Below are 27,915 nucleotides of genomic sequence, written 5' to 3' on the forward strand. Positions count from 1 at the left end.
AATTAAATTCAGGTCGATTTAAATCAAACTAGAATAAAATAAATCAAACTAAGAAGGTAAATTTAAATCAAACCTAGGTTATTTATCAACTGTTTGAAAAGGGATTTTCCTTTGGGTGTGGTTGAAAAAAGGGGGCACGTTTGTTTTAGGGGGAGAGGAAGGTGAAAACAAAACAAAAAAGCAAAAAATCGCCTTTCGCTCCTTCCACTTTCCTCTCTGCTCTCTTCCTTTCTTTCTTTCTTTTTGTCTCTATCCCTCTTAACCTTCCATTCCCTGATCCATTTGTCATACCTACCACTACTTTGTGTACATGAGAGAAGGAAGTCGCTTTAAACTGCACTTACCGAGACGTAAACCGAGCACCTCTGACATCCCTTAGTATTGAGTCCTTCGCTGTAACAAACCGCTAAACCACACAGGACTGGGATAAGCAGTCGTCATTAATTGTAATAGCAAATAATTTCTCCTGGTGCAAGAGGGCCCAAACTCTTCTCGGTCACAGTGCATTATGCAATAGTTAGTGCTCAATACGTGGCCTTGAACGGTTCGTAAAATGGCTGACACAAGTTGTCTTGATTCAGAGATATTGGGTGAAATTAAATCTTCCAAAAAGACAAAAGCAAGGAAAATAAAACTTTTTATTGACGACAACTTTTAAAACGATGCAGTGAAGTGGTTAGAAACACGTAATGAAGACAGTAACCCTAAGGACAAAAAGAGCCTGTGCTAGCCCCTATTCAAGCAAGAGGATTCCGAACGCATGTGCAAATGGACCTAATGGACCGTAGAAACGTACCGTCACCGCAAACACGATTGGATTCTCCACATTATTGATCATTTCACAAAATACTCATGGCTTTATCCATTGAAAAATAAGCAAGCTGAAGATGTATTGCAATGCCTGTCTCAACTTCGCTGGCAATTGGATTCCCTCAGAAAATACACACTGACAATCGACGGGAATTTAAAAATTCTCTGATGTCCCAATTCTGCAAGAACAACGGCATCGCTCAACTTCATGGAGCTGCCAGAAAACCATCAACTCAAGGTTCGGTAGAAAGGAACAATCAAACAGTAAAGCAAAACATCAGAAATATCTTTAAAGAAAAGAAAAAAGTCCAAATCATTGGTGTCAGGTAATAGGGGAAGCTGCTTACAAAAAGAACATTGTGGAACATGAAGAAACAAAACAAACACTCTATGAAGTGGTATTTGGCATACCACCATGGAAAGAAACCAAAACTATCCCAGACAAGAAACATGATCAACATTTCTTTGATCAACAAAAAAGAAGAAGAATGTGAAGATGTGGATGCAGAAGCTGCACCTAAACGTGCTTGTTATTCACTTATCAAGTCAACAAAGGAGATAAACACAACTCAACAGGAAAAAGCAAGAAGCACACAGAGGAAATACAACAACAAAATGAAAACAAGCAAGCCCAATACCATTTCGATTCATTCCAAGTAAACAACTTTGTCAAAATAAAAAGTAATAAAGTGGACAAAAGTCCATTGCACCCAAACACACTTCTTCGTAAAGTAATTGAAAAAGAACATGGATTTATGAAAGTTGAAACCAAATTTGGAATTATTGACACTCGGATTGCACCAAACAGACTACAAATTACTTAAGACATGAATGTGTCATTAGACACAACTAAAACAATAAATTTCACTGCCGCGTGCAAAAAGCACTTGACCAGTGACACATGTACAAGAGGTGCAAAAACAAGGAAATGACTTCTCATTGTTCAAATACATACAAGTAATGACTGTTTAATACAAACTTCGTGAACTACCAGAAAAAAAACTCTGTATTTGATGTTTCAAGTACTTATAACCACAAAGGGGTTTTCGCTACAAAAAGTCAATTTTTGGATGTCTTTTTCCTTCCAAAAACCAGAAAAATAAAAATAAAACAAAGTCACATGAAGGTACATATCCTTATTAAACAAGGTTTTGTTTTTCTGCTGCTATGAGATTAAAAGAGCAGAATTGGTTATCATGCACAGTATGCCTAACCCCAACCTTAATGCTAACCATTTAAAATCAGTGCTTAGACTTAATAACAACCAAAGCCTTTTATCCAGACTAACTCATGAAAACGTACGTGAACCAAATCCCCTTACTTCCAGCACCGAATTACTTACAAATATACACGTACTTGCTAACAATAGGCCTTTTTCGATATATTAAAATTCAGCTTGAAAGAGAGGTTCTGAGGACAAAGACAAAGGAAAGTGGATGATATGCAAATATTTTTCACGTTCATTCCAACGTGTTTCAATTGTTTTTGTCCTCACTGCCTCACTATCAAGCTGAGTATTGATATTTCGAAAATGGCCTATTGATGGACTTTTTGTCTATGTGTCCGACTTTCAATTTCAACCTAGTTTAAAATTAGATTTACCTAGGTTGAAATCATTTCAACCGGAATTTCAAATTTACCTGTAAGAGTTAACTCAATGGTTACAAAACGAAAAACAAACTGCTCTACTCGCGGGCCGAGGGTCGAAATTGTCAACAATGGACGATAAGAACATGTACGCCAGTTTAGTTTTGAGCTCGTTCACTCAATATAGAACACGATGGTTCGAAAATAAATATTAAAGAACAATCAAAGCAAGTGTACACAACACAATGGTCAGAGAAATGGGAAAAAAATTGTTTTTCGCTCACCTCCAACACAAGATCATAAATAGTCGCGCGCGTCATGCAAGTTTGTCTAGTGACATCACACATCAAAACACGCGCTTTCATTGGTCCCTACTAAAATATCCTGCGAACCTTACATTATACTACTGACACTTAAATTACGCTTAACTTTCACAGCACGATCGAGAATTTCTCTGCCTGCTGAAATACCTCGCGCGGCATTAAGCTGACCTCCTCGCAAGCCTCGTGTCTTCGCTCGGCTTGCTCAGTCGATGACAATTAAGACCAAACAACATCTGCAGACAACCTTTTCTACTCAAGCTAGACGGGCTTTCGTCACAAATTCTTAAATCTCATATTTTCGCAGTAAACCCCTTCAGCTGCACCAAAGGTACGGAGGATGGTGGCGTAGATTCAGGACTAAGGATCGTGTTTACGGCGTTTGAATTTTGTCCAAAATGGACTGAAAAAAAAATTGTTTTACATTAGCTCATTTCTTGCTTCCTTGCTGGCAGGTATCTTTTCTTTTGCGTTCGCTGGGCTGACAAGTACGAGAAGAGAGACCTCTGCCATGAGTCGAAACTCACTGTGTTGAGCGCGTGTGGCGCTTACTTAGCGACCGAATCCTCACGTGATACTTCATGTTGTGTGGGCTCACTTAAAAACAGCGGAATTACTGTAAAGTAATGCGCGGGACACAGCGAGCTCAAGTCACAGTCAATCTCGACCCCAGAGCTCTTCCCTTGACCGAGGGATAGAAGAGCTCTTGGCAACCCTGAAACAAAGAGTCTTCTCATTGGTTTTCGTGAAGAACAATCAAAAGCGTCTCTAATTGGTGCATTCATGACTTAGCACGAGGAGTGAGTAGGCGCCATAAGGCTCAAATGGCCAATTTTTGACTGTAAGAACCCTATGGCGCATGTTCGCCTACACAGAGTTTCCCAGAGCCTTGGGTCGACCCGAGGCTCTGGTGACGAGAATGAAGTTACAGTCAGCAAACATATCAAGGGGCATGCGGCTTGAAGAGCGCCGTCCAAAGCTGTGGACGGCGGTTGGATCAAAGTGAGTTTCTACACCCATGGCAGAAGTCTCTTTTCCTGTACCAAAAGAAATTTGACATCAATGTTTGTAAACAGATATCTTCCTTACAAGAGTCACGATAGACTACTAGCAGGCACTCCTTGGTCAGTCGACCCTTCCGCACTATGTCAAGCAATCTAGTAAAATGGCCTCCCTCGGTCATTTTACTCGATTGCGTGACATAGTACGGCGGATGGATTGACTAAGAAGGGACTGCTAGCAGTCTAGAGTCACGAAGTGTCCACTTGCTCTTCTCTCCAACATCAACATCAACATCACTCGTGTCTGGGAATACAGACAATTAAACGTCGCAAAGTGTCTCCCAAATGTTGCTCCTCAAGTAAGGATAAACAGCTAAGCTAAAAATAACGCGAGCCTTTACCCTAACCTTATTGTTGGATATAGGGAGCAAAGAGAAAGGCTTACTAGACCTAAAGGGACACTTGGTGTTGGATGTCAAAATCAGGCATGCATCTAATTAGGTGCATTTTGCAGTTTCGCGCAAGGGCAATGCTACATTTATTCTTTTTTGTTTTGTTTTTTTTTTAATGTCAGCAGTCAAACGTACCTGAATCTGTTGGAGATTCCTTTGGGAAAGCGAAAAAATGAAGTGAATAGTGTGTTTTTTCGTGTTCGTGCATTAGCTAATATGTAGATTAAGGGAAATAATTAAAAAATGAAAATATAGGTTATCCGCACTTCGACATTAAGAACTAATTTTCGGACAGGCCTTTGCATGTCTTGATTCGCTTACTTTCATGTTATCGGATAAGATTAAAGCCTACTCCTTCTTCGAACAAAGCCGCCGAATGCTTACAATAGTGCTCAAAGGTGACACGGTACTCTCCAGTGCTTGAAACTGCCAACCACCTGTTTTGGAAAGCCGATCTTCTAAAGTGTTTTCAAGATAAAATAGGTTTTAGGGAAATTCCCTTTTTTGGCTTTTGCCGTTCAAGTAAGATTTCTTTAGGATTCTATTTCCTTATTTATTTAGAATAAAAGAAGACTGCTATAGGGTGGTGGTGTCTCTGTGCAACTTTTGTATGGTTTTTTGGTTTACTATGAGTCTATGTGTTCTTAACACAATATTCGCAATTTGGAAAGACTGACTTTTTTTAAAACTTACTGTTGTTACTTTTTCCATAATTCTGTTTTTTTTTTTCAGCAGACATTGAGTTCTCTATACTTGACATATTTCGTCTCGTTCTTTGTAACCTAATGATAACTGTGATAATCTACAGAAGCTTGCAGGTGCCATCCGAGTTGCTGAAAACCTGACAAAAAAAATGGGAAAACCCGACAACAAAGTTGTGAGAATCCGACATCGACTTGAAAATCCGTCAACCTAACATCCGGCAAGTTGCAGATTGTAAAATCCACCGCAAATTTGGACATAGTGAAATTTGAAATAATGTGATACAGCTAATTATGAAACCTATAATTAATTTCCTTGAATGATTTTCTCCTCTTGTATGATATTAAAGGAGGTATTTTGAATACGCTTGTCGGAGCATTGTAAACAACAACAGCGTAAACCCACTTAAACCGCCTAGAGATCTGAGATGAACCAAAGAACATTGGGCGATGGGATGACGCAGTGGTGAGAGCACTCGCCTCCACCCAATGTGGCCCGGACTTGGCGTCATATACGTGGGTTGAGTTTGTTGGTTCTCTACTCTGCACAGACAGGTTTTTCGCCGGGTACTCCGGTCTTCCCCTCTCCTCAAAAACCAAAATTTGATTTGATTTGCGTTAACTTGTTAATTTCAATTTACAGTGTCCCTGATAACTAGTGCTCTACAGCGCTAAAAGATTAGACACTGAAATAAAGTTCCTTTCCTTTCCTTTCCTTTCCTTTTATCAAAAACAACCAGATACGAAGATTCTGAACCACTCTTGCAAAAAGGCCGACTGCCAAAGAGAGCGAAACTAATAAAAGATACATAAAAACCCCTCAAACTCGGTTTTAACTGATAGGCAAGTCAGCTTGCTATTTAAAGGACTAAAATTCATACCTACACCCGTGACAAACGAAAACAAAATGAGACGTCAATTTTTGCGGGACTTTGAAGTTTTCGGAAGACGACTACTGTGTCTTCAATATATATTTTATGGGGAAGATAACGAATCATCCGTTACACGTAAAAGGTGACTGGGTGTGTTGCACACTGAGCGGACAGAAGCATGGATTTGGACTCGCACTAAAAACACACACACATTCCAAAATGGCGGACAACAACAACCTCGTGTCTTTATTCTTCCCATGATTCCTTGCTACAGTTTTGTTGCTTGGGGGAGAGGTGTTAACACCGTATTCCTTAACCTAACTGTATAGGCCCTACACACTCTCCCTTATGAAAAAAAAAGGTCGTCCTCGACATTAGACCGTTATCTAAGACTGGCGTCTGCGGTTATCAATACACAAGTCTCCTCTTTTCATTCCTGAGGTCAAGTGGAAAGGAGTGATCCGGCCCTAACCACAAATCCACGAGTACAACCACTTAAGACTTGTATACACATACAGTTTGGAATACTGTTAAGGTTCAACGACTTCCAATGGCAAACTACTAAGTGTGATGTTGTAAAGTAACAAGTGCAACTTGTGTTCTGTCCTTTTAAGTCCACTTAATAACAGAAAAAAAAATTCACAAAGTTCGTGTTAGGATTTTTCTGATCACTTCAGAAAGGATATGAGCCAACGTATCCGCATGGTGCAGCATAAGTAACTGGCCAAACAGAGTTCATGCACACATTAGGAATTCCTCCACAGGGGTCCTGGTGCCAGGGGTACAGGTACTGCTGCCGCTCCCGCATTGTGGCTAATTAAAACAGTCCCGCTGGTTGTGAATAGCTCGGAGTTCCAAAGCTGTCATAAGTTAGTAAGGTAGGTGGTCTGCGCTCCCTTCTCGGTCTCCCTTCTCCTGGTCAGACTTCTGACTGCTCTACTACAGATGTTTCAAGGACTGGATCTGTCGGTGCTTGCATCTGCAGGTCAGGTTGGTAGATACTGGAGGCCGCGCATGCCTGGTTGGCTGAAGGCTCCTTGGCTGAACAGGTACTGTCTGACAAAGCGCTTTCTGGCTCTACAGAAGTGAAGGTTAACATCCCTGCGGATTCTTCTTCAGAACTGTCTCCGACATTGGAGGCCCCTGGTGACGACAAATGTGGCTGGGCAGTTGGCAACTTCCGTTTTGATCTTTTGCGGGTGTCACCGGGCCTTGCTTCAAAAGGAAGATCATTGCATGGCAGTAGAAGGTTACGGTGAATCACGCGGTGTCGCCCTCCACCAGATTCAGGCATAATTTCATAAACTGGACTCTCTTCACCTTTCCGTTTCACTACCTGGTGGATGGTGTCTTCCCAGTAGGACCTCAGCTTCCCAGGGCCGCCTCTCTCACTTACGTTTCGTACAAGGACTCGGTCGTCTGGCTGGAGTACTGCACTGTGAACTCTCCGGTCACATTGTTTCTTGCCTCTGAGTCCAGATAGCCGAGATTTCCTAGTGGCTATTCCGTATGCTTCTTTTATTGCCTCTTGCCACTCCTTAACATAAGCTGGGTAACTTGAGTAAGCAGTGGGTTTGGTACCAAATATGACATCAATTGGGAGTCTTGGGGATCGGCCAAACAATAGGAAAAACGGCGAATATCCTGTCGCTTCATGGCGAATGCAATTGTAAGCATGAACCACCTTTTGGAGGCTGTTCTTCCACTTGGACTTCTAGTGCTCAGGCAAAGTTCTTAGCATGGATAGCAGTGATTGGTTCAGGCGTTCTGTCTTTCTGTTTCCTTGGGGATGATAAGGCGTTGTTCGAGATCGGACCATACCACAGCTGTCCTCCAGCCGATGTAACAACTGATTTTCAAATTCACCACCTTGATCATGCAAGATTCTTGCCGGAAACCCGAAACGTAATATAAAGTCATTATGCAATTTGTCCGCTGCTGTTCGTGCAGACTTGTTGGTGGTCGCATACGCTTGGGCAAATCTTGTAAAATGATCAACTGTAACCAGGATATACTCGTATGCCCCTTTGCTTTTTTCAAGGTGTACAAAGTCCAATGACACCAGTTCGAAGGGTGCTTCTCTGTATGGTCTCCATTGGTGCTTTTGGCAAGATGTTTGGTCTCTTTTGTTTGATGCAACTACAAACATGCGTCACGTAATGTTCAATGTCTCTTTTCATCCGGGGCCAATAAAATCTTTCCCTGGCAGGGTGAAGGACCCTTTCTGTCCCTAAGTGTCCCATTTCTTCATGTAACTCTTTGTAGACCATTCGCTGAAACTTCTGCGGAAGGACAATCTGAAGATTAGGGCCACTTCCGCGCCGGAGGATTCCATCTTCTCCAACTGCGAGTTTACATATGCATCCTAGAGAGAGCATCAGCATCCCGGTTGGCCGTCTCTGGTCGGTAATTTATCGTGAAGTGGAAGTCCGCCATCTCTGCTACCCGACGGTGTCCAGTTGCATTTAGTCTCTCCGTAGTTAAGACATAGGTCAACGGGTTGTTATCTGTGTAGACCGTGAAGAGCGGGGCATAATACAGGTAGTCCCGAAAATGTTCAGTTATGGCCCACTTAAGTGCCAGAAATTCCAGCTTACTGGATTGAAGATGATAGTTCCGTTCCGCTGCAGTTAGCGCACGAGATCCGTAAGCAATTGCCCTTAGTTGACCGGCCTGCTTCTGGTAAAGTGCTGCCCCAAGGCCCTGTTCTGACGCATCCGTGTGAAGAATAAATTGTTTGGTGTATTGAGGGTAAGCCATCATAGGTGGGTTACTAATAGCACTGATAAGCTTATCGATTGCGGCTTGGTGTTCACTGGTCCAGTTGACTGGCTCCCGGGATGACACTTTTCCCTTATTTCTGACTGGTCTTGTATTTCTCCTCTGAGTTCGCCGCGGCGACTGTCCTCTCTTTTCAGGTTCTTTAAGAAGATCGTAAAGGGGCTTTGCAATCTTGGCGAAATCACTAATGTACCTCCTGTAATAGCTTAATAGTCCTGTTAGTCCGCTTTAGTAGTCTCGGGATCAATACTGTGTCCAGACTGGTTTAAAATTCGGCCTAGATAGTGGACCTCTCTCTGGAACAGACTACACTTGCTTGGCTTCAATTTCACTCCATGTTTGCGCAGGCGTCTCAGCACTATTCGCAAATTTTCCACATGTTCTTCAAACGTTCCACTATAAACTATGACATCGTCCAAGTAAGGAATGCAAATCTCGTCGCGGATACCTTCCAAACAATCTTCCTTGAACCGCTGAAAGCTTGATGGTGCATTACTCAGCCCAAATGGGATCCGAGTACATTCATACAGACCCCAAGGTGTGATCAAGGCAGTCAGGTGTCTGCTCTTTTCCCCAACAAAACCCTGATGATACGCCTTTCCCTGGTCTAACACTGAAAAGCAGGAGTTCCCTCCAACGTTATCCAGTGTCTCTTGGATTCTTGGTATTAGGTGCCTATCTGGTACTGTCTTACGATTTAGCTCCCTGTAATCCACGCACAGGCGTAACCCTCCATCTTTCTTCCTTACACACACCACGGGAGATGAATAATTTCACTGAGACTTAATTATCCATCATCCCAAGTTGAGCAGATCTTCAATGTAGTGTTTAACTTTAGCATACAGGGGACGGAGAATTGAGGAATAGCTCTTCTGGACTGGAGTGGTGTCTGACAACTCCAAATTTAATTGAAGTCCCTCTATCCGTCCCATATCATCATCATCTTGGGAGAATGACGCAGCCTCCTCCTCTAGCATGGTTATGGCCAACTGGCGTTGACTTTCTGTCAGGTCACCTAACACCACGACTGGTGTCTTGAAGGACTTTCTTTCATTAGTAACTTCCCTGTTTACTTGATGTTGGGGTACTGACGGGTTTCCATCCTGGAGTGAGGTACCACCTGTTCCCTTTGGATCCCCAGCTTCCGTACGAGGGAGGTCCTTTCTTACTACTTCCAAAGGGGTAACCGATTGCACTAGCTGCAAGTGTCCCAGTAGCGTTCGCCGGCCAAGGACTACATCATGCTTTGAGGGGTTACGGACTGTAATGTACACCCTGTGTGGCGACCCTCGCGGTAGGGTGAGGAGCTGTTCTACAACTTCCAAGTCCGCTGGCCAAGGCATACCTGGGTCTGGTTCAAATAACACTGGTGTCCTCTCGTCTAGAGAACCACAGTTAATTCTACACGGTACTGTCACTGCCTGCCCTCGTGGTACCGTCAGATTGCGCTTACCATTCTTCAACACACCCATGTCCTCCATACTTGCATTTTGCACCAAATCAACCAACGCAGTAACATTCTCCAGTGCTACTTCCTTTAAAGCCGTATTCATGATGTCAACAATGGAGCTGCTTCCTTCGGTTTCTCTATCCTTCAGTACTTCTTCTATAACATGGTACCCAATGATTGGAGTTTCCAACTCATCTTTTGCAATGAGGAATGGTACAGTTAGAGAACTTGATGACTCTGTGTCCGACGAGAGAAACTGTACTTCCACCCACCCTTCAAATGGTATGGTTCCACCATTTGCTGTTCTTAAGTTCAGTCTTACATCCTCGCCAAGCAACTCTTCAATGTTCCTTAACTTTGAGGAAGGCAAATATTCCTCAAGCCAGCTCTTGGACACAATAGACACCTGTGCACCCGTATTCCAAAGGGCTTCGACTAGGACTCCGTTGAGAACACATGACACCTTACACTTCTTTCCAACCAACCTTGCAACTACCACACGCTGCCTGGGTGTCAAATGACTAGCAAATACATAACCATCCCCCCGAAGTACTGGCGAACTGTTCCTAGCTTCCAGTTGCTGGATCGCTTGGCAGAGACCCTTGTGACTGTCCCAGTGACGTTTCTGACAACTTCGACCACAATAACGAACTGCTTTACAACCTAAACATTGTTTGAAACTTTGTTGGGATCCTGCTGCAATCCTCTGACAATTAGCACACTGGTGGGACTTTATAAATCTGTCCTGGGGCGGGGCTACTTTCTGTCCCTCGGCTGTAGCCCCCGCCTGTTTCCCGGCCCTGATCTCCGTTTCCGACATCCACGGGCCCAATGGTCACTACTACCACAAATGTGGCAGTGGTCGCACAGCTGCCCCTTTCCTTCCTTTTGACAGTCGATACAGCCCCTTGGGCCCTGATACCCTTGCAGATTCTGATTTACAGGTAGGGGCCTGGTGAAACGTTCCTCATTGGTTAGATTTCTCTCAACTGATTCTTTTAAAGTGGTAAGTTCTGAACGGACTACTTGTAGTGCCGCCATGAACTCCTCTTCTCTAGGACTCTCTTTTCCCGGGGAGTTAAGCTTCTTAGCGGTTGCCCCTTGTTGGATGGATGCCCCTTCCCCTTGTGATGCATGCACTTCGTTCACCCTTCGGTTTCTTTGACGAGGGGTAGAGCCCAGTTTGGATTTTCTTTCACTTTCTTCCGCGCATTTTACTTCTTGTCACCCGTCAGGTGTTAAAAGGTTTTTATCAAAAGAGAGGCCGGTACGTTTCTTCGAACAAACTGTTCAAAAGCAACATTTGAGGAAGCACTATCTCCATTAAAAAGCTGCCTTGAAGAGCGAGATTAGGCCTTAAGCATCTTATCGACAGAACATCATCTGAGGTCATTTTTTTCTTTTTGGAAGGCAGTCGGCACTTGAAAAAAGTTAAAAAACTAGCGACAAAATCTTACCATCACTGTGTCACAACGTACAACCCAGCAGTGTTACAATACTAGTGCACAACTGGAGTTTCATTCAAAACCAGCCATTGCTGGCAGAGACGCACCATTGGCTCAATCGGTTGAACACCGAGCTGCCATGCAGGAGGTCGTGAGTTCGACTGCGGCCGGATCAACCCTCAGGGTCTTTAAATTACTGACGAGAAAGTGCTGCCTTTATAATTCTGGTCAAATACCTTTTGGTTCAGAGACCCTCTAGTTTTTTTCGGATCGGGACGATAAACCGTAGGGCCCGTCTCACAACCATCATGGAGTTCATGGTCCTATGTTGTCTGTTCTCTGTGGTACATTTTAGTTTCACGACAGCGTTTCAACGAGTAACCACTCCTAAGCTCCTCGTGGGTAAATAAATATAAATTATGACTATGACTTAACCTCCTATTCTGACAACACAAGCCCGAGTTTCAACATGAAAGTTTGTTTATTGAGGGCGCGTCAGGCAGTCATACAATGCAAATAAATCCTGATTACAGCCTAGGTCTATATAAATAACACCTGAAGGTTTATAATCTTATGAGAAGAAGTACTACGCCAGATACAAAAAACCACTACAAACCACCCTTTAGAACTGGCCAAAAGCATATGTGGGAACTTCATCTAATGAAGCAGCACAAGAAAGATCCCGATGAAAGGGCAACTAAACGGCATATGCAAAACTGATCGAACGAAACAGAAAAACAAGTGAACAAAGAGACTGACCGACCGAAAACGAGCAAAGTTAAGTCTCCCGCTAAAAAATCCTTGACACTCCTAACAGCTCCCATGATACCCTAGGAGCCTTTCTATCGCGCCGACAGAATACTAATTTCTGAATAATTCATTCAATCATTCTACCGCCAATACCCTGCGAGCAGAGTCTAGATGAGTCGGAAAGAGGAAAGTAGACTCTGCCAGCCGCCTCGACTTTCTATGATTTGCCGCTCATCCAAAGAAATGGATGAGTCAGTACAGTTTCGGTTTGTCAAACCTGTTTGTTTTTTTATTTGAGGGCATGATCAATCGCCACGCGTCGTCAATATTTTTTAAATTTACAACAGCGTGACAATTTGTAACTGTCTATTAAAATTGCCATGAGTATTTCCTCCGTATGTCGGTTACAGAAACTAGTTTGCCAGAATTGAGAAACCTATTAATTTTCTTAGTAAAAATTGAAATGGCACTTTAAATATTTGGACTATCTTGAGTTTCGAGGGAAATGATTCGTTTCGAAAATATCCCTACTGTTTGTTTTGGTTTTGTGGTTTTACGGTTACTAGTCACGAGTGACTGACTCCCGAATACGTTTGAATTCTTAACGCATGCTCAACACGAAATGTTGAGCCGGCTGGCAGAGTCTACTTTCCTCTTCCCGACTTATCTTGGAAGATCGAAAGAGACTCTTCTCGCAGGGTAAACCGCCAGATATTACATTTAATATCATACAAGAAAATAAGATTACTGCGGAAATGAATGTTTGTTAAAGCAAAACTGTGAATTGCGGGGTTTCATAATTATCTTTAACCACAAAAGGTACACCGTGCATGTCAATCACATTGGTTCATTTGACAAATTTCACTCTGTCTAAATGTCATTCAGTTTTGAATATAAGTAATTATGTGTTTTTAGAAGTTTCTGCATGAAATAGAAGCTCAAACTTAACACCGGAGACACTTTTTAATTAACGACTTTTAAAAGATATTCGTCCCATCCTGTGCAAAATGGCTTTTGGGAAATTGTTTTTTGCCTTTGCCGTTCAAGCGAGTCTTTAAAAATTTATATCCATCTCTTTTAGAAAATAGGGTGGTGTCTCCAGGCTGTGCGACTTCTGTACGGCTTTATGGTGTATGATCTATGAATTTAAGTGTTCTTTGACACAATTTTCCCAATTTGAAAAATTGGACTAACTTTGTTTTAAACTTGCTGTTGTTACTTTTTCATTCTCCGAGTAGTTTTCTCAGCACAGGTTTGTAAAGTTACGTGCTCTCCTCTAACGTAACACAGCAGACATTTAGTTATCTACCCTTAGTTATCTCCGGGTAATCCGGTTTTCCCCAATTAGTGTTCCAGCGCTAGAACGACTAGACAATTAAATGAACTTCCTTCCTTTCCTCCAGGCTGTGCGACTTCTGTATGGTTTATGGGTCTATGAATTTAAGCGTTCTTTAACACAATATTCGCAATTTAGAAAGACTAACTTTGTTTTAAACTTGCTGTTGCTACTTTTTGATTCTGTTCCTTAGTTTTCTCAGCACAGGTTTGCAAAGTAAAGTGTTTTCCTCCCAATAATATGTTAATAAAATGTAAACTGTGAAACTTAGTTATTACATTGTGTTTACTTTTTTTTAGCTGTTTGGGTTTAATTAACTCTATCTATACTATAAAAAGACCTGAATTTGTGAAAGCTGGTTAGTTGGAGTTGAAAGTTGAAGCTAATTGACAGTTGAAGTTGAAAAACTGGTTCAAGCAAGTCATAAGCCATCGCAGACCAAGACCCACGTAAGAATCTGTTGAAGAAATTGTAGCTCTTGACCATGCATCATGGTGATGTCTATTTACCGGTGTACATCCGTCAAGCGAGTGGAAATCTCGCAACACTTCACCTTACACACTTGTAAACAATCCGAGGCTCCAGCTGAATATTGGTTGCTCACGTTTCTCCCTCACCGGCCTCTAAACATTGCGAAAAATCCGAATATTTTGTACACGTTGGAAAGGAATCCAAATCGAATCCAGATCTTCAATAGAATTTACAAATCGCGCTTGCCGCTCTTGCTTACATTTGGTTAAACAGAGCTGAGGACCAACCTGGATTCTAACATAGTAAAGTAGCTAGATAGGCAAAACAGCCACAGCTTCGACAGAGGATACCTGAACTTCGTCCCAGGATTCGAGCTAGGATCCAAGCCATGACTCTCGAATCTCTCGGTTAGGTTAGGTCTCGAATCGGTTAGGTTAGGTCTATTTAGGTTGGTTCGAGTCTAGTTAGGGTTAGGTAGGACTCGGTTAGGTTAGGTTAGGTTAGGTCTCGGTTAGGCTTCGAATCCTGGCTCGGACCCTAGCTCGGATCCTGGCTCGAATCCTGGCTTTATTCTTAGTTTATCTCGCTTCGACACCTTTTTGGGCGAACTGAAAGGAACTTTCACATAGAAGGACATATGCACTTACCTACATCTTTTTTTTTATCACGTTAGTTACATGTTTTCCTTTAACTTGATCTCACCGCTATGAGGAATATACTCAAGTTCGTCCTTATTGTCTCAACAGATAAGTCCAGATTCCTTGAAGGTAAAAATAAAATGAACGGCACCAACAACGGCACAGAAACAAAAGGTAAGCAAATCAAAACGGTTTTGTTGTTTTCGGTGTTTACCGAGGTGGCTCATTGTTGTTGATGGCTTATTTAGTCCAATAGTTTAATACACGAAGTGCCGGTTCGCCTTCAACAGGATCACCTCGCTGTGATTTCGTTTTCCCCTAAGACTATTCGGAGGCAAAACCATGGATTCCTTTATTCCACCTCCCGTTATACCTCAGTCCTTTTAACACATTATATGTCACCATATTCCCCATCTGGCAACTAATTTCCACCCATAGCGTCGAAAAAACAAACAAAGGTAAGACATTATATCATGAAGAGATCTATCGGTATCGGATTATCTGGGTCGAACGTAACCTCATTATTTCCAATGCTCTAACAATTTGCGTTAACTGGTCTGACTCGTTATCATCATCATCATCAATATTACTAATTTTTCTATTATTATTATTTGTCTTTTAGGAACAAGCGAATCCAGTTCCACACGACAAGTTCCTGGTTATTTATCATCGAACGCCCAGATTGCCTTGACATCAGCATATGCACTTACCTTCTTGATAGCCTTTTTTGGAAATTCCTTTGGCTTGTTTGTAGTGTTGAAAAAATCTTCTAGACGTGTAACGAACTTCTTTATAGCAAATATGGCTATTGCCGATCTATTACTGACCATAACAGTTATGCCATACCAAGTCGCATATCTTTACAAAGGAACTCTTTGGTTTGGAGGAATATTGGGAATCGTTACTTGCAAAATGCTTTTCTACGCTATTCCTGTTTCTATAGTAGCTTCAGTGTTAACAATATTGTTCATTTCCGTTGAGAGATTTTATGCCGTATTCTTTCCTCTTCGAGAAGCAATTTTCCAACGACCAAAGATTCTGTCAACGATGATATGGTTTCTATCGTTTGCATTAATGTTCCCTTACGTGTGTTTTTCTGATGTGGCATTTGATCCGGTCACGAATGGTTACTACTGCGACCTTGGTATGCCTAGTAAAGATTTCGGTGAAAGATATCGCATATTTAAAATCTTTCACATATCTCTTTTCGTCATAATGTACGCCTTGCCACTCTTCATAACCATCATTATATACACTTTGATATGCCGTAAACTGGTTCATCGTAAAATTCCAGGCAACATGACCGATATCAACCGTGCCGTGGTTGAGAAGTCCAGGCGCAAGGTCGTGCGACTGTTGGTTGTTATATGCGTTGTTTTCGCGCTGTGCTGGTTTCCAACTTATATCAATCATTTTTACATGTTTGTGCGGTCTGATCAAAAGCACAAACTACCACCTGTTGTCGGCTTAGTATTTTTTTGGATAGGTCATGCAAACAGCGCTATCAATCCATGTCTGTATATACTTCTGAACAAAGGATTTCGTAAGACCCTTTTTGCACTTTTAAGAAACTTATGCGGACGGGGAACAAACCTTAGTTGCTACGATAAACCCGCCAGCACTGATCAAACTGGATGCGAAAACACCATAAACATATCTCTGAAGCTCTTGAAAGTACAGGACAAGGAACACGGTCCAACCCTTTTTTTCGCTTCTTAGGTAGAGACTTTTGGGGGCCGTCACGTCTTATTTGGGACTGCGTGACAAATAAAAATAACTGTCTTCACCCCACAAAGGAGTTGCTCGCAATCGAGCTGCACCAGTCGCGCAGCAGACAAAAGACAAGTACCAATGCAAATGCAGCTCGGACATATGCCTTTACGGCACTTAACTTTGTACTGTGCACATGCATAGACATACCTCTTACTAAGCCTGTTCGTGGTTCGTACTGTAAGTTATGTAAGTTATGGCCCGCGCATAAATCAACAGGAAAAACGAGGATCCGTAACTTACAGTACGTACCGAGAAAACGAATACATACAATATAATACATATAGTTTGCAGATTTGTATCAGAGTTTTAAAATACCAAACAGTAGTTGTAATTTTTTTATTCGAAAGTACTGCAACTCAACTTATCTAGTTAACAATAATACAATAATAGAAATTGCACCCTTTGTATCTCCAACAACATTGTAGATGTCGACGTGTTTTCCAATAATATGGAAAGTACTGCTGTAATTTTTGAACGGCTGTAATTTTAACAGGAATATACAATAATTAACTTGAATAAAATCAGTGCCATGTAAAAAATCGCCAAAGCGTTTTCCGACTTTTCAGTGTGAAACATGTAATGGGAAATCAAACTCTCAAAAAAAAAAAAAGTTGAAAGTTGTTTCACTTCTAGAATTTTCATTTTGGAAGATACAGCCATGAATTACAAGTAAAATTAATCGTTGAATTGTTACAGGTTGAAATTAAATTCAGGTCCATTTAAATCAAACTAGGATAAAATAAATCAAACTAAGAAGGTAAATTTAAATCAAACCTAGGTTATTTATCAACTGTTTGTAAAGGGATTTTCCTTTGGGTGTGGTTGAAAAAAAGGGGCACGTTTGTTTTAGGGGGAGAGGAGGGTGAAAACAAAACAAAAAAGCAAAAAATCGCCTTTCCCTCCTTCCACTTTCCTCACTACTCTCTTCCTTTCTTTCTTTCTTTTCGTCTCTATCCCTCTTAACCTTCCATTCCCTGATCCGTTTGTCATACCTACCACTACTTTGTGTACATGAGAGAAGGAAGTCACTTGAAACTGGACTTACCGAGACGTAAACCGAGCACCTCTGACATCCGTTAGTATTGAGTCCTTCGCTGTAACAAACCGCTAGGACTTGGATAAGCAGTCGTCATTAATTGTAATAGGCCACTTCGGAAAATACCATAATACTCTTTGTTTGTACCCCCAAATTTAGCATAAGCATTGTTTTTGTTTTCTCTTGGGACCATTGTAAGTCCCAAGAGAAACTGGAAACAATGCTTATGCAAAATCTGGGGGGACAAACAAAGAGTATTATGGTATTTTCCGAAGTGGCCTATAGCTAATAATTTCTCCTGGTGCAAGAGGTCCCAAACTCTTCTCAGTCACAGTGCATTATGCAAAAGTTAGTGCTCAATGCGTGGCCTTGACCGGTTCGTAAAATGGCCAACACAAGTTGTCTTGATTCAGAGATATTCTACAAAGAATTGGGTGAAATTAAATCTTCCAAAAAGACAAAAGCAAGGAAAATAAAACTTTTTGTTGACGACAACGTTTACAACGATGCAGTGAAGTGGTTAGAAACACGTAATGAAGACAGTAAGCCTAAGGACAGAACAAATCTGACAGGTCAAGACGTAGCAATTATCAAAGAAAAGGATGGAAACTGGATGGTGGCAAAATATTATCCAAGAACTGAAAAGAAATTGATCAAAAATGTCAACTACACCAAGTTGTTTGCCAAGCCCATTCGAATATTGCGCACAAAGGAAGAGACAAGTATATTAACCCTAACTACTCAATAAACAAAGAACAAAAGTCAATCACCAGCGTACAAAAACAGCCTGTGCTAGCCCCTATTCAAGCAAGAGGATTCCGAACGCATGTGCAAATGGACCTAATGGACCGTAGAAACGTACCATGTAGATGTTCATGTCACCGCAAACACGATTGGATTCTCCTCATGACTGATCATTTCACAAAATACTCATGGCTTTATCCACTGAAAAATAAGCAAGCTGAAGATGTATTGCAATGCCTGTCTCAACTTCGCTGGCAATTTGGATTCCCTCAGAAAATACACACTGACAATGGACGGGAATTTAAGAATTGTCTGATGTCCCAATTCTGCAAGAACAACCGGGTATCGCTTAACTTCATGGAGCTGCCAGAAAACCATCAACTCAAGGTTCGGTGGAAAGGAACAATCTTAAAAGAAAAGAAAAAAGTCCAAATCATTGGTGTCAGGTAATAGGGGAAGCTGCTTACAAAAAGAACATTCTGGAACATGAAGCAACAAAAGAAACACCCTATGAAGTGGTATTTGGCATACCACCATGGAAAGAAACCAAAACTACCCCAGACAAGAAACATGATCAACATTCTACAAAGAAGAAGAAGAATGTGAAGACGTGGATGCAGAACCTGCACCTAAACGTGCTTGTTATTCACTTATCAAGTCAACAAAGGAGATAAACACAACTCAACAGGACAAAGCGAGAAACACACAAAGGAAATACAACAACAAAATGAAAACAAGCAAACCCAATACCATTTCATTCCAAGTCAACAACTTTGTCAAAATAAAAAGTAATAAAGTGGACAAAAGTCCATTGCACCTAAACACACTTCTTCGTAAAGTAATTGAAAAAGAACATGGATTTATGAAAGTTGTAACCAAATGTGGAATTATTGACACTTGGATTGCACCAAACAGACTATAAATTACTGAAGACATGAATGTGTCATTAGACACAACTAAAACAATAAATTTCACTGCCGCGTGCAAAAAGCACTTGACCAGTGATACATGTACAAGAGGTGCAAAAACAAGGAATTGACTTCTCATTGTTCAACTACATACAAGTAATGACTGTTTAATAAAGGTTACAAACTTTGTGAACTACCAGAAAAAAAACTCGGTATTTGATGTTTCAAGTACTTATAACCACAAAGGGGTTTTCTGCTGAAGTACATTTGTACAAGTAATTGTACATCATTCAATAATCCACGCTATAAAAAGTCCATTTTTAGATGTCTTTTTCCTTCCAAAAACCAAAAAAATAAAAATAAAACAAAAGTCAAATGAAGGTAAATATTCTTATTAAACAAGGTTTTGTTTTTCTGCTGCTATGAGATTAAAAAAGCAGAATTGGTTATCATGCACAGTATGCCTAACCCCAACCTTAATGCTAACCATTTACAATCAGTGCTTAGACTTAACTCACCAAAGCAGTTTATACAGACTAACTCATGAAAACGTACGCGAACCACATCCCCTTACTTCCAGCACCGAATTATACTTACCAATATACACGTACTTGCTAACAATAGGCCTTTTTCGATATATTAAAATTCAGCTTGAAAGAGAGGTTTAGAGGACAAAGACAAAAGAAAGTGGATGATATATAAATATTTTTCACATTCATTCCAACGTGTTTCAATTGTTTTTGTCCTCACTGCCTCACTATCGAGCTGAATATTGATATTTCGAAAATGGCCTATTGATGGACTTTTTGTCTATGTTTCCTATTTTCAATTTCAACCTAGTTTAAAATTAAATTTACCCAGGTTGAAATCATTTCAACCTGAATTTCAAATTTACCTGTAACAGTTACTTTGTAGACAAAATATCTCCTTTTAAAATTAAATTAAATTGTTCACAACTCAATGGTTACAAAACGAAAAACAAACTGCTCTACTCGCGGGCCGAGGGTCGAAATTGACAACAACGGACGATAAGAACATGTACGCAAGTTTAGTTTTGAGCTCGTTCACTCAATATAGAACACGATGGCTCGAAAATAAATATTAAAGAACAATCAAAGCAAGTGTACACAACACAATGGTCAGAGAAGTGGGAAAAAATTGTTTTTCACTCACCTCCAACACAAGTTCATAAATAGTCGCGCGCGTCATGCAAGTTTGTCTAGTGACATCACTCATCAAAACACACGCAAACATATCATGAAGCATGCGGTTTGAAGAGCGCCGTCCAAGGCTGTGGACGGCGGTTGGATGAAAGTGAGTTTCTACAGCCATGGCAGAAGTCTCTTTTCCCGTACCCGTCAGCCCAGCAAACGGAAAAAGAAAAGAGACCTCTGTTAGTACGGAAATTGCTCGCCCGCCAGCCACAGATATCGAGCAACCTCTCGAAAGAGAGAGACATGCCAGTTAGAATAAGAAATTTTTCATGCTAATAAGACACGAAGTAGCCTGTCCTTTGGAGATTCTTCCAGAGATAGATGAAGGCGAATTTCAATAGCGAAGATATCGATGACGTCACCTATTGATATCACTGTGCCAACCAGAGCCTTATTGGATGCCGAAACAAATGGTTCTTTTGTTCGGTGGTTGGACCATTTGAACATCAAAAGAAATTTGACATCAATGTTTGTAAACAGTTATCTTCCTCATAAGAATCACGATAGACTACTAGCAGGCACTCCTTGGTCAGTCGACCCTTCCGCACTATGTCAAGCAATCTAGTAAAACGGCCTCCCTCGGTCATTTTACTCGATTGTGTGACATAGTACGGCGGGTGGATTGACTAAGAAGGGACTGCTAGCAGTCTAGAGTCACGAAGTGTCCACTTGCTCTTCTCCCAACATCAACATCAACATCACTCGTGTCTGGGAATACAGACAATTAAACGTCGCAAAGTGTCTCCCAAATGTTGCTCCTCAAGTAAGGATAAACAGCTAAGCTAAAAATAACGCGAGCCTTTACCCTAACCTTATTGTTGGAAATAGGGAGCAAAGAGAAAGGCTTACTAGACCTAAAGGGACACTTGGTGTTGGATGTCAAAATCAGGCATGCATCTAATTAGGTGCATTTTGCAGTTTCACGCAAGCGCAATGCTAAATTTTGTTCTTTTTTGTTTTGCTTTTTTTTTTAATGTCAGCAGTCAAACGTACCTAAATCTGTTGGAGATTCCTTTGGGAAAGCGAAAAAATGAAGTGGATAGTGTGTTTTCTCGTGTTCGTGCATTAGCTAATATGTAGATAAAGGGGAAAAAATGAAAAAATGAAAATATGGGTTATCTGCACTTTGACATTAAGAACTGGTTTTCGGACAGGCCTTTGCATTTCTTGATTCACTTACTTTCATGTTATCGGATAAGATTAAAACCTACTCCTTCTTCGAACAAAGTCGCCGAATGCTTACAATAGTGCTCAAAGGTGACACGGTACTCTCCAGTGCTTGAAACTGCCAACCACTTGTTTTGAAAAGCCGATCTTTTAAAGTGTTTTCAAGTTAAAATAGGTTTTAGGGAAATTCCCTTTTTTGGCTTTTGCCGTTCAAGTAAGATTTCTTTAGGATTCCATTTCCTTATTTGTTTAGAATAAAAGAAGACTGCTATAGGGTGGTGGTGTCTCTGTGCAACTTTTGTATGGTTTTTTGGTTTACTATGAGTCTATGTGTTCTTAATTAATAACACAATATTCGCAATTTGGAAAGACTGACTGTTTTTAAAACTGACTGTTGTTACTTTTTCCATAATTCTGTTTTTTTTCTGCAGACGACATTGAGTTCTCTATACTTGACATATTTCGTCTCGTTCTTTGTAACCTAATGATAACTGTGATAATCTACAGAAGCTTGCAGGTGCCGTCCGAGTTGCTGAAAACCTGACAAAAAAAATGGGAAAACCCGACAACAAAGTTGTGAGAATCCGACATCGACTTGAAAATCCGTCAACCTAACATCCGGCAAGTTGCAGATTGTAAAATCTACCGCAAATTTGGACATAGTGAAATTTGAAATAATGTGATACAGCTAATTATGAAACCTATAATTAATTTCCTTGAATGATTTTCTCCTCTTGTATGATATTAAAGGAGGTATTTTGAATACGCTTGTCGGAGCATTGTAAACAACAACAACGTAAACCCACTTAAACCGCCTAGAGATCTGAGATGAACCAAAGAACATTGGGCGATGGGATGGCGCAGTGGTGAGAACACTCGCCTCCCACCAATGTGGCCCGAACTTGGCGTCATATACGTGGGTTGAGTTTGTTGGTTCTCTACTCTGCACCGACAGGTTTTTCGCCGAGTACTCCGGTTTTCCCCTCTCCTCAAAAACCAAACTTTGATTTGATTTGCGTTAACTTGTTAATTTCCATTTACAGTGTCCCTGATAACTAGTGCTCTACAGCGCTAGAAGAGTAGACACTTAAATAAAGTTCCTTTCCTTTCCTTTCCTTTTATCAAAAACAACCAGATACGAAGATTCTGAACCACTCTTGCAAAAAGGCCGACTGCCAAAGAGAGCGAAACTACTAAAAGATACATAAAAACCCCTCAAACTCGGTCTTAACTGATAGGCAAGTCAGCTTGCTATTTAAAGGACTAAAATTCATACCTACACCCGTGACAAACGAAAACAAAATGAGACGTCAATTTTTGCGGGACTTTGAAGTTTTCGGAAGACGACTACTGTGTCTTCAATATATATTTTATGGGGAAGATAACGAATCATCCGTTACACGTAAAAGGTGACTGGGTGTGTTGCACACTGAGCGGACAGAAGCATGGATTTGGACTCGCACTAAAAACACACACACATTCCAAAATGGCGGACAACAACAACCTCGTGTCTTTATTCTTCCCATGATTCCTTGCTACAGTTTTGTTGCTTGGGGGAGAAGGGTTAACACCGTATTCCTTAACCTAACTGTATAGGCCCTACACACTCCCCCTTATGAAAAAAAAAGGTCGTCCTCGACATTAGACCGTTATCTAAGACTGGCGTCTGCGGTTATCAATACACAAGTCTCCTCTTTTCATTCCTGAGGTCAAGTGGAAAGGAGTGATCCGGCCCTAACCACAAAGTCACGAGTACAACCACTTAAGACTTGTATACACATACAGTTTGGAATACTGTTAAGGTTCAACGACTTCCACTGGAAAACTACTAAGTGTGATGTTGTAAACTAACAACTGCAACTTGTGTTCTGTCCTTTTTAAGTCCACTTAATCACAGAAAAAAAAATTCACAAAGTTCGTGTTAAGATTTTTCTGATCACTTTAGAAAGGATATGAGCCAACGTATCCGCATGGTGTAGGATAAGTAACTGGTCAAACAGAGTTCATGCACACATTAGGAATTTCTCCAAGGGGTCCTGGTGCCAGGGGTACAGGTACTGCTGCCGCTCTCGCATTGTGGCTAATTAAACACAATCCCGCTGGTTGGTAATAGCTCGGAGTTTCAAAGCTGTCATAAGTTAGTAAGGTAGGTGGTCTGCGCTCCCTTATCGGTCTCCCTTCTCCTGGTCAGACTTCTGACTGCTCTACTACAGATGTTTCAAGGACTGGATCTGTCGGTACTTGTATCTGCAGGTCAGGCTGGTAGATACTGGAGGCCGCCTCCTCATCAGCGCATGCCTGGTTGGCTGAAGGCTCCTTGGCTGAACAGGTACTGTCTGACAACGCGCTTTCTGGCTCTACAGGAGTGAAGGTTAACATCCCTGCGGATTCTTCTTCAGAACTGTCTACGACATTGGAGGCCCCTGGTGACGACAAATGTGGCTGGACAGTTGGCAACTTCCGTTTTGATCTTTTGCGGGTGTCACCGGGCCTTGCTTCAAAAGGAAGATCATTGCATGGCAGTAGAAGGTTACGGTGAATCACGCGGTGTCGCCCTCCACCAGATTCAGGCATAATTTCATAAACTGGACTCTCTTCACCTTTCCGTTTCACTACCTGGTGGATGGTGTCTTCCCAGTAGGACCTCAGCTTCCCAGGGCCGCCTCTCTCACTTACGTTTCGTACAAGGACTCGGTCGTCTGGTTGGAGTACTGGACTGTGAACTCTCCGGTCATATTGTTTCTTGCCTCTGAGTCCAGATAGCCGAGATTTGCTAGTGGCTATTCCGTATGCTTCTTTCATTGCCTCTTGTCAGTCCTTAACATAAGCTGGGTAACTTGAGTAAGCAGTGGGTTTGGTATCAAATATGACATCTATTGGGAGTCTTGGGGATCGGCCAAATAATAGGAAAAACGGCGAATATCCTGTCGCTTGATGGCGGTGCAAATGTAAGCATGAACCACCTTTTGGAGGCTGTCCTTCCACTTGGACTTCTGGTGCTCAGGCAAAGTTCTTAGCATGGATAGCAGTGTTTGGTTCAGGCGTTCTTCTTTCCGTTTCCTTGGGGATGATAGGGCGTTGTTCGAGATCGGACCATACCACAGCATTCCTGCAGCCGATGTAACAACTGATTTTCAAATTCACCACCTTAATCATGCAAGATTCTTGCTGGAAACCCGAAACGTAATATAAAGTCATTATACAATTTGTCCGCTGCTGTTCGTGCAGACTTGTTGGTGGTCGCATACGCTTGGGCAAATCTTGTAAAATGATCAACTGTAACCAGGATATACTCGTATCCCCCTTTGCTTTTTTCAAGGTGTACAAAGTCCGATGACACCAGTTCGAAGGGTGTGCTACTCTGTATGGTCTCCTTTGGTGCTTTTGGCAAGGTGTTTGGTCTCTTTTGTTTGATGCAACTACAAACATGCGTCACGTAATGTTCAATGTCTCTTTTCATCCGGGGCCAATAAAATCGTTCCCTGGCAAGGTGAAGGACCCTTTCTGTCCCTAAGTGTTACAATTCTTCATGTAGCTCTTTGTAGACCATTCGATGAAACTTCTGCGGAAGGACAATCTGAAGATTAGGACCACTTCTGCGCCGGAGGATTCCATCTTCTCCAACTGCGAAGTTTACTCCATTCACGTAGAAGGGACTGTACTGCAGGTGACGCCTGGCGCCTGTCTTGTGCTGCGAGTGGTTTGCCGGTTTCCTTATACCGAATCACTGCACTCATCACCTTGTCTTTCCTCGGAGCCTCGTACAGTTCCTTAGGTGTGAGATGTTGCACCCTCGGTTCATAATCCACATTCATAATGTGTCCCATTTCACTTGGCTGACAGGATAGCGATAGGAACCAAACTAGATCTCATTTTTGCTGGGCATTCAGTGCTTCCACTGTGGCTTTAATCCAATGCGGTTCTACTTCTACAGTACACATGTCTATAAACTGTTCCATATGCATCCTAGAGAGAGCATCAGCATCCCGGTTGGCCGTCCCTGATCGGTACTTTATCGTGAAGTGGAAGTCAGCCAGCTCTGCTACCCAACGGTGTCCAGTTGCATTTAGTCTCGCCGTAGTTAATACATAGGTCAACGGGTTGTTATCTGTGTAGAGCGTGAAGAGCGGGGCAGCGGGGCATAATACAGGTAGTCCCGAAACTGTTCAGTTATGGCCCACTTAAGTGCCAAAAAATCCAGCTTACTGGATTGAAGATGATAGTTCCGTTCCGCTGCAGTTAGCGCACGAGATCCGTAAGCAATTTCCCTTAGTTGACCGGCCTGCTTCTGGTAAAGTGCTGCCCCAAGGCCCTGTTCTGACGCATCCGTGTGAAGAATAAATTGTTTGGTGTATTGAGGGTAAGCCATCATACGTGGGTTACTAATAGCACTGATAAGCTTATCGATTGCGGCTTGGTGTTCACTGGTCCAGTTGACTGGCTCCCGGGATGATACTTGTCCCTTATTTCTGACTGGTCTTGTATTTCTCATTTTGCACCAAATCAACCAACGCAGTAACATTCTCCAGTGCTATTTCCTTTAAAGCCGTATTCATGATGTCAACAATGGAGCTGCTTCCTTCGGTTTCTCCATCCTTCAGTACTTCTTCTATTACATTGTACCCAATGATTGGAGTTTCCAACTCATCTCTTGCAATGAGGAATGGTACAGTTAGAGAATGTGATGACTCTGTGTCCGACTAGAGCTGAAACTGTACTTCCAACCACCCTTCAAATGGTATGGTTCCACCATTTGCTGTTCTTAAGTTCAGTCCTACATCCTCGCCAAGCAACTCTTCAATGTTCCTTAACTCTGAGAAAGGCAAATATTCCTCAAGCCAGCTCTTGGACACAATAGACACCTGTGCACCCGTATCCCAAAGGGCTTCGACTGGGACTCCGTTGAGAACAAATGACACCTTACACTTCTTGCCAACCAACCTTGCAACTACCACACGCTGCCTGGGTGTCAAATGACTAGCAAATACATAACCATCCCCCCGAAGTACTGCGAACAGAAAAACAAGTGAACAAGGAGACTGACCGACCGAAAACGAGCAAAGTTAAGTCTCCCGCTAAAAATCCTTGACACTCCTAACAGCTCCCATGATACCTTAGGAGCCTTTCTATCGCGCCGACAGAATACTAATTTCTGAATAATTCATTCAATCATTCAACCGCCATTACCCTGCGAGCAGAGTCTAGATAAGTTGGAAAGAGGAAAGTAGACTCTGCCAGCCGCCTCGACTTTCTATGATTTGCCGCTCATCCAAAGAAATGGATGAGTCAGTACAGTTTCGGCTTGTCAAACCTGTTTTTTTTATTTGAGGGCATGATCAATCGCCACGCGTCGTCAATATTTTTTAAATTTACAACAGCGTGACAATTTGTAACTGTCTATTAAAATTGCCATGAGTATTTCCTCCGTATGTCGGTTACAGAAACTAGTTTGCCAGAATTGAGAAACCTATTAATTTTCTTAGTAAAAATTGAAATGGCACTTTAAATATTTGGACTATCTTGAGTTTCGAGGGAAATGATTCGTTTCGAAAATATCCCTACTGTTTGTTTTGGTTTTGTGGTTTTACGGTTACTAGTCACGAGTGACTGACTCCCGAATACGTTTGAATTCTTAACGCATGCTCAACACGAAATGTTGAGCCGGCTGGCAGAGTCTACTTTCCTCTTCCCGACTTATCTAGGAAGATTGAAAGAGACTCTGCTCGCAGGGTAATTATAAACCGCCAGATGTTACATTTAATATCATACAAGAAAATAAGATTACTGCGGAAGTGAATGTTTGTTAAAGCAAAACTGTGAATTGCGGGGTTTCATAATTATCTGTAACCACAAAAGGTAGACCGTGCATGTCTATCACATTGGTTCATTTGACAAATTTCACTATATCTAAATGTCATTCAGTTTTGAATATAAGTAATTATGTGTTTTTAGAAGTTTCTGCATGAGATGAAAGCTCAAACTTAACACCGGAGACACCCTTTTAATTAACGACTTTTAAAAGATATTCGTCCCATCCTGTGCAAATGGCTTTTGGTAAATTGTTTTTTGCCTTTACCGTTCAAGCAAGTTTTTTTTAAGAATTTATATCCTTCTCTTTTTAGAAAATAGGGTGGTGTCTCCAGGCTGTGCGACTTCTGTACGGTTTTATGGTTTATGATCTATGAATGTAAGTATTCTTTGACACAATATTTGCAATTTGAAATTGGACTAACTTTGTTTTAAACTTGCTTTTGTTACTTTTTCATTCTCCTTAGTTTTCTCAGCACAGGTTTGTAAAGTTACGTGCTCTCCTCTAACTTAACACAACAGACATTTAGTTATCTACACTAAGTTATCTCCGGGTAATCCGGGTTTCCCCAATTAGTGCTCCAGCGCTAGAACGACTAGACAATTAAATGAACTTCCTTCCTTTCCTCCAGGCTGTGCGACTTCTGTATG

At 41.6% G+C, this 27,915-nt stretch overlaps 3 protein-coding genes across 3 annotated transcripts in view; 2 read left to right on the plus strand and 1 right to left on the minus strand.

The window, feature by feature from the left end:
- The window catches only part of LOC137967535 (neuropeptide SIFamide receptor-like), a 29,077-nt gene extending 24,135 nt beyond the window's left edge, over window positions 1-4,942 (minus strand). Inside the window, exon 1 of the mRNA XM_068814041.1 lies at window positions 4,864-4,942. Coding sequence (XP_068670142.1) covers window positions 4,864-4,930 — 67 coding nt within the window. The 5' untranslated portion in view covers window positions 4,931-4,942. The remainder of the gene's footprint in view (window positions 1-4,863) is intronic.
- LOC137968034 (neuropeptide SIFamide receptor-like) overlaps window positions 1-27,915 on the plus strand; it is a 270,910-nt gene that overhangs the window by 238,435 nt on the left and 4,560 nt on the right. The gene's annotated exons all lie outside the window — the stretch shown is intronic.
- LOC138013353 (neuropeptide SIFamide receptor-like) lies at window positions 13,846-16,928 on the plus strand. Its single transcript, XM_068860402.1, has 3 exons — window positions 13,846-13,954; window positions 14,723-14,788; window positions 15,237-16,928. Exons 2-3 carry the CDS (start codon window positions 14,755-14,757, stop codon window positions 16,331-16,333), a joined length of 1,131 nt encoding a protein of 376 aa, XP_068716503.1. The 5' UTR covers window positions 13,846-13,954; window positions 14,723-14,754; the 3' UTR covers window positions 16,334-16,928.

The sequence above is a fragment of the Montipora foliosa genome, chromosome 8 (genome assembly GCF_036669935.1).
Source record: "Montipora foliosa isolate CH-2021 chromosome 8, ASM3666993v2, whole genome shotgun sequence".
Taxonomy (NCBI): Eukaryota; Metazoa; Cnidaria; class Anthozoa; order Scleractinia; family Acroporidae; genus Montipora; species Montipora foliosa.